Genomic DNA, 7,971 nt, shown 5'->3' on the forward strand with positions numbered 1-7,971 from the left:
CCTTTTGCATTTACAACTTTCAGTACATTAATACAATCATCAAAGCATTCAAACGTAAAATCTCCAAGAGAGAAATTCAGTTATTACATAATTGAATTGTAAACTTAGAAAGCTTGATTAGTTGTTTGAGCTTACTTTGCTACTCCTGAAAGTGAGTTTGTTTTCTTTGTGATAGCACTGATCTCTGCGATAATAATCTTAAACAACTCTTTGATCGAAAGACTTTTTCTTTGTAATTTATATCTTTGTGATAACTGTTTTTGAAATCGGCTCTCCACCAACTTTGAAGAACTATTACCGGAGGAAATTCTTAAAAGGAATATCGATAAGTGGATTAAAGAAGAGTAGTTAACATTTTCACTAACCATCATATATCGTGGTGTAAGTGTTTTTCTTATCCTTACTCTTTTCTGTACTCTTTATAAACGTTTGTTATTCACCATTCAAGTTCAAGAACATTTAATGAATAACAAGATATTTTAAATAATGTTGATACAACATTAAGGCTCCACGCCAATAAAGATGGTTTCTTAACAACCAACCACCACCTGAAGATAATGTTAATTGGTTTATAAACTACTCACAGTTAAAACCTATCAAACTAATGGTAAGAAGTTGAGGCTTGTTAATCATAGACTCAAGTGCTAAATTTAGCCAAACTCTTACAAATTACACGTTTATATATGAACCACTACTTCTTTCTTTATATCATGTCTAAAACATAAGGATTGAAGTTTAATATTGTGAAGTAAAAACAGATGACCAAAATATGCAACAAGAACAACAAAACAAACTACAATATAGTTACAAACCAATGAATATGTAAATTAGAGAATTTTGTAATTTGTTTAATTTACAAAATACGTATAAGGTATCTCTATATCTGTTTGACACCCCCTTTCTTCGTATAAATAACAGGTCCCATTTCCATGATGAAATCATATTTGGGACAGTAAAATAATAGACGAGAATCGGGAAACTCAAACAGATTCTTTTGTTTCCTTTTTCCAGTCATAGAATTTGAGTTCCTCTTGTATGTGTATTGTACATTACATTTAACAAAAAGATGAAATAGTCCTTACCATATATCATGAATTAACAGAAGAATTGGATGCAATAATCTCTAGTATCTCGTTGTGCAAGCCGCTATTAGATACAAGAATTCCACCAGGAGGAAAGAGCGCCTTCCGCTCAAATTGATCTGCAGCAAGATCAAGTTGATCTCCGTTCCAATCTGTAACCTGCCACAACAGCCTTAAATAGTTAAAAAAATTTATCCAACTAGCAAAAAAAATAAATAAATAAATAAATAATAATAAATAAATAGCACTATAGTTGGTTGGTTTCATCAAGAACAAAATTTTATGATATTCATGTGTAAAAGAAGACCTCTCCAATTACCTTTCCTCCGGCTTCCTCTACACATATCACTCCAACAGCATGATCCCAGACCTGTTTCCCATATAGAGAAGTCAACTTTAGTTCCATCAATCGATTCATTCATTTTAATGAAAAATGCTGACTTCTTTTGTCATTTAAACCAAAACTTTTCATTTTATTTATTTTACACGAGGGTGAACCAAAAGGAACGCACCAAATAGATGATAAATTATAGATCTGTACCTTGATCACTCTATCAGTCCTTGCACGTTGAATGAAAACAGACGCCCTTCCAGAAGCCACCATCAAATACTTGCATAAGCTATATACTCACAAAAGAAGCAATTGTATATCATTACTATATATGAAACCGAAACAATTAAAGCAAATAAGTGTAAACGAAGTATATAAAGTAATAAACCTTCCACAACATGTAGGCAAAAGAAGAACTTCGTTATCCCCCACGTTGTCCACATCGGTTGTTGAACCAAATGAAGATGACAATGGCAATGAGTCCCACTTTTGGCTCTCTGAAATGCAAAAGCGCCCTTTATGAACCAAGGTACAGTCATCAACTAAGGATCTGTACCAATTATTATCATTATTGTTTTGTAGATTTGATAGTCCCTTTGACCAAGTTCCACAGCCAACATGGGCTACCATAATGATTCCTAACCCGAATATGTCTTTCTCATATTCCTGGACCAGGAAAGTTGGTTTGTTTGATATATCTTCCCTCCAATTGGGGCATCCCATAACGCCTAACACAATTTGTCCTTCCACCACAAGAGACAAACCTACCTGTAATGTCAGCATTATTATGTGATTTATAGATGGGTATGAAAACATTAAACGTAAATTGATAGGTATAGAAAGAAAATGAAATATTAAGCACGTATGAAAACATTAAACATAGGTATAGAAACAAATGGTTCAAATTGCAAGATTCCAATAATGGATTTTTGCCAATGTCAAATGGCACAATTTTATGCAAGTCTCGAATTCCTAAAAGTAACAAATGATGAGCTTAGACGAATTATTGGAACTCAATATGCTTCTCCTATAAGATCCACTTCTATGCCCTTTAAAAGACTATATGTTTCGTATGCTTTGAGCATTACAAGTAGCGGGTGAATGTCATTGAATGCCAGTCAAGAACATTGTCGCAAAAAACGGCTTAGACGGCATTCGCAACAGTTTTACTAGTGTACCGTCACAACAGATCTATAAATGGGTAAAAAACGGTCAAAGATTAAACAACGGTCAAAAACGGTAAAAAAACGGTCAAAAACCTTTAAAAAAAAAAAACGGTCGAGATGAGGTCGAGACGGACGTTGACTAACATTGACTTTTTATATATTTTTCAACCATCACAAGATAGCTCGGTGGTTGGGGCCCTGAGTTCCTTGCAAGAGGTCTCAGGTTCGAATCCTGTCTAGGACGAATATTTAGTGGTGACCAGGGATTGGTTGGAAACAGCCAGGGAGTAATCCTTTTGAACTGCGTACATCAGAGTATGGGGTCGGATCACTCGCCCTCCCGGGTAGCCCGAACAGAGAAAACCTTCTACCATTTACCTTTTACCTATTTTATACACATTTCAAACATAAATATTTCAAATTAAAGGCAAATATATCTATGTTTAAAGTATTGAACATGTTTGAAATATTGTTGTTTAAATGTTTATGTTTAAAATGTTTATGTTTGAAATATTATGTGCATTGTATTTTCCTTAAATTTCAAATATTTATGTATATGTATAAAATGTTTATGTTTGAAATATAAATAAAAGTCAACGTTGGTCAACATCCGTCTCAACCCTGTCTTAACCCCGTCTTACCATTGCGACGCTCCAACGTCCCGACCGTCTCGCAGCTTTTTCAACCTTTGTCAAGAATATTATCAAGTAGTTACAAAGTGTTAAAGATATAGTTTTGATTTATGGATGTGTGGATAAGGATCTTAGACTCTTAGTTTGAAGTGTTACACAAATGCTAGCTTCGAAACTGATTAAGATGATTCAAGGTGTGTGTCTTCATCTTCAATGTAAGAGGTATAACTAAAAAAAAGGGGCAGCTCTCTCACTCATTCTTTTCCCTTATTCAAATATTGCACCATTTAATACCACCTATTTCTCCACCTCTATTCTCTCGCATTTTTTTCCTTAATTTGTCTATGTAAAACAGTCAATTTTAATACCCCTGACTGATCAGGCCGGCATTATTCAGCGAATCGGGACTCTACAATCCTTCAAATGGTTAACCTAAATGAGAAACGCAATCCATCAGAGATCTAGTAATGGTCACATAAACATGATGAGATAATTTTTAAAATTAAGGTCTACGACCATCAGGGCATGAGATGAAGAGGTACTTAACAGAAAGTAAAGCATAAGGCATTGCTACATACAAAGAAAAAAGTCAGGAATATTTACCAAATACAAGGCATCACTCCCCTTGACAAATCCACGTGTGCCATCAATAGGATCCAAAACCTGCAAAAGGCCCATTCATCTAATGATCAGCTTATTGAATATTTTAGCTACAATATACGTTTCTACAGGACCAGAGGTTGCTTTATATTGAACAACCTGTTAATTCCCATGTCAATGGCAATGCATAGTTATATATACTAGTCAAATTATGCACACACACAAAAAATAATACCCAATATGTGGCTGGGTTTGGTCCAAATGTTCCAACTCTGTCGATAGCTTCAAGTACATCAGCTTGTGTTAACGATGTATCTCGGGGGCTTGTTTTATCGGTAACCACATTTAAAACAGAGTCTACCAGATGATCATTTGAACGTAAGAATGCAGAATCCTCCTCAGCAACCAATGGAATAGATGGAAATAGCTTCCCGAGTTCTGCCATGATTTCAAAATTAAGAATAAATATGTAAGATACACAACAATCTAATTGCACAAAAACTCATCTGATATACATACAAAAATGGGTCAACAAAACCTGTATGGACGATAGAAATTGGTCTTTAACAAAATCAATCAACTCAAGTTATCAAAGTAAAAAAGATGGAGTAAAGACAGATATGCATGCATATACCCAAGCTAATTAGAGCTTGAACCCCATAATCTGCAATCGTGACTGGTGTCTGGTCATTTTTTTCAAGTATCCTTCCATCACTTGTGAACAATGACTGCTTCACCTGCATAAAAAATATTAATTAATACTCCGTAATAAACTTTCATGTGGAATTAATGACTAGATTGAGCTTTTGGCTTTCCATGTTTGTTACATAAACTTTTCTCTGAAAAAGCTACCTAAAATTTTTTTTTTTTTTTTTTTTTTTTTGGCTTTAGTTACCCCCTTTTACCACCACTTTGGACAGTGAATCCCATAGATTATGACTTGAGTTACTTATATAGTCCAAGAACGAATTTGGATATCACATAACTAGAACTATTTCATGTGGAATTAATGACATTTTTTACAAACACACATCATTCACCTTGATCACCATCACTCAAGTCTTATTAAGACTTAAGATAGAAGATTCTTGTCAACTAAACTGCAAGTCCATTGCAAGTATCATCTGATAGAACATGCACATAAATGAGGTATTCATTGTCTACGCTAATGAATGATATCTACATTTTAAATTCTTTTTAACAACAAACACACAAAACTTGATTATACATTGGCCTAAGCATGACTTGAACTCTCAAAAACTTGTAGGTTGGTACATTAGAAAATGTTTGGGGTTGCATTTTGATGGTGATTAATTAATTAATTATCACATTTTCAAAATGTAAATAATCTTTTCAGAGTGTTTGGCAATAACTTTGTGACTTGTGAGAATCGATTATATGTGCCTTTGTGAAGCTCCAAATTGTAGTTATTGAAATGCTTCCCCCTTCCGCCACAAAACGCAAATCTCCACTTTTGTCATATATATTTACATTATATATGACTTTATCCAATGATACGATATCAATTTTAGTCATTTTATTTACCTAGTTAAGTATATGATAATCAGATTTTCCTGAACACCCAAAAACTTATTATTTGATAATTGCAATATCAATCAACATAATCAAATCCAAACACCATTCATCTACAACACATCTTAATTTAGATTCTAATTATCTAAAATGAATAATCATTTTTCAAAAGAAAAATCCAAACACCCCCTAGATTCACACACAAACAACATAATCATATTATTGATGATGAAAATTAATCCATATATACCAAACTCGTTTACAACTCATAACAATCTAAAAATTTGTAACATGATGGAATAATATACAATTAAACTTACGTCAACACAAAGACGGCAGGCACGCTCAACGGCATCGACAGCAGCTCTTAACTCTCGATTATACTTAGCATTCTGAACTAGAGATGGAAGGCTTAATCTGTATGAATCAAATTAAGTAAAAAGTTTTATCATTTTGAATGAACCCTATAATTTGAGGATAAGATGCAGAAAGAGGTTGTGGTTAATTGATTAAAGAGATAAGAATCGAGTGGAGGATACCTGACGCTGAATCTCCGTACACATAATGACGGCGACGTTGAAGGCAGAGTGTATCGAGTATGAGGAATTAGTGATTTATAATTAGGGTTTTGAAATGTTACTCTGCTGTAATGAACAAGTAGGTCCATGGCGGGAGTTGGGTTCACCCCTGGGAAGATGAACTGGAAGTTGGCTATTTATTTAATAACGAAAAAAGACCATGGGATGAAGGGATTTTAATGGAAAAATTGTTGAGTAGTAAGTTATAGTTGACAATGTTATTTAAAGGAATATTAAAATCAATTCAACTTTTAATTGAGATTCAAAGGATCATCTGACATGTGACTACGAATGGTAATGTATTGGATATGAATCGGGTGAGGTCGTATCCATATCCATATTCATTTAGTTTTTGTTCATCCATATCTATATTTATATCCGTTTAATTTCCGTTCATCCATCCGAATTCATATTCAATGGATTAAGCGGGTTAATGGATATCAATTGAATATTCAAAAAATGTTATAATACTTCATAATCATAATATCATAATATGTGATTATAATAAAAACGTAATATAACATAAATTTATATAATTTGGCATAATCAAAATATATCCATAAGAACGTGTAATCTTTATCGAATATATAATTCAATTTGTTAAGCTTACTATCAAACATAGACTATGAAAAAATCAAATGTGTAACTTTTATGTATATTTGATTATATATGTGACGCCCCGTACTAAATCAACATGTACGGACCATCAACAACATGATCATTACAAGGTCAAACACTATATGCGTTTTCAAAACAAGTTTGCATTCATGATAAAAGGCGACGTCATAACAAACGTCAAATGTTTTACAACCAAAAGTATGCTTCTATGAATAGAAGCTAGGATAATAGTACGTGACCCTTAGGTCGTTACAAATCATTGTTTCATAAGTAAATAAGTTTGAATGCAAATAACCATTTCATGCGGTGACAACTCTAGTAAGCGCAGCGAAGTCTACAAGGCATGACTAGTACAACAGCGGAAGCAAGCAACCTTAAGCACCTGAGAAAAACATGCTTAAAACGTCAACACGAATGTTGGTGAGTTATAGTTTAAGTATAACAGTAATGTAAGGTAGGCCACGAGATTTCAGTGCTACAAACAGTATGTAAAGTATATGTTTAACCGTGGGCACTTGGTAACTAACTTAACGTTTATAACCCCCTGATAGTACACTTGGCAGGTGCGTATGTTTACGAAGTATTAAACACCCGTTAAATGCTAGCGCTACTAGCCCGAGTGGGGATGTCAAACCCTATGGATCCATATCTAAGATTCGCGTTCACCGGTTCAAAAACCAATGACTAAACGTTACCGAGCTAAAGGGAATGTTTATGCCGTTGTATAACCCACACATATATAAAGTTTAAGTACTCGTGTCTAGTATGTAAAACGTAAAATGCGCATGTATTCTCAGTTTCCAAAATAGTTAAAGTAAAAAGGGATGCTATAACTCACAGTGATTAAGTAGTTAAGTTGACACGGGAAAAAGTAAGCAAGTATGTAGGTTCGAAAAGTCCTCAACCTAAGTCAAAAGTTACTAAGTCAGTAAATCGTCCCAATAGGTTTAAATGTATGTAAATTAGGTCTTAAGTATCATCATCATTCATCATTTAACAAAAGTGTAAAGTAAGTTTCAAGTAAAGACTAGGGTTTGAAACAAAGGCTGACTTCGTTCAGTCGCCACGACCTCTATACAAACTGAATTGAAGTGAGACCAGTGGCCATGGCTCCGTATATGAGTCCTTTAGTTGCTGTAAAAAATTCTAGAACCAAACTTATCTTTGTTTGACCGTGGCAACGGTTTAAGTGTGAGTAGGTCAGAATTTTTTCAGCACAACGTTAAAAGGACATAGTGACTCTCGGAGGGCCATAGATCTTAAACCGTAACTCGGATTAAGACGAGTCTTAAACGAAATATTATCTAATCGAACAGAGCTAACTGAAAATCAACTTTACAGTAGCCCAGGTATTCTGATCAGATCCGAAAAACAGTAGGTGTAGTGTTCCGGTGGGCTTTTGGTGCTCGATGCTCATCACGGTTCTCATCC

The 7,971-nt window shown here is 34.1% G+C and overlaps 1 protein-coding gene across 1 annotated transcript; it reads right to left on the minus strand.

Annotated features, from left to right (window-relative positions):
* Nucleotides 1–799: 799 nt before the first annotated feature.
* LOC139897403 (putative 3'(2'),5'-bisphosphate nucleotidase, mitochondrial) lies at nucleotides 800–6,088 on the minus strand. The gene is made up of 9 exons (XM_071880098.1): nucleotides 5,884–6,088; nucleotides 5,665–5,761; nucleotides 4,446–4,548; nucleotides 4,047–4,249; nucleotides 3,815–3,874; nucleotides 1,802–2,181; nucleotides 1,624–1,702; nucleotides 1,402–1,452; nucleotides 800–1,241 (listed from the first exon to the last, which is right to left on the minus strand). Exons 1-9 carry the CDS (start codon nucleotides 6,009–6,011, stop codon nucleotides 1,089–1,091), a joined length of 1,254 nt encoding a protein of 417 aa, XP_071736199.1. The 5' UTR covers nucleotides 6,012–6,088; the 3' UTR covers nucleotides 800–1,088.
* Nucleotides 6,089–7,971: the final 1,883 nt, after the last annotated feature.

This window comes from Rutidosis leptorrhynchoides, chromosome 3 (assembly GCF_046630445.1).
Source record: "Rutidosis leptorrhynchoides isolate AG116_Rl617_1_P2 chromosome 3, CSIRO_AGI_Rlap_v1, whole genome shotgun sequence".
Classification (NCBI taxonomy): Eukaryota; Viridiplantae; Streptophyta; class Magnoliopsida; order Asterales; family Asteraceae; genus Rutidosis; species Rutidosis leptorrhynchoides.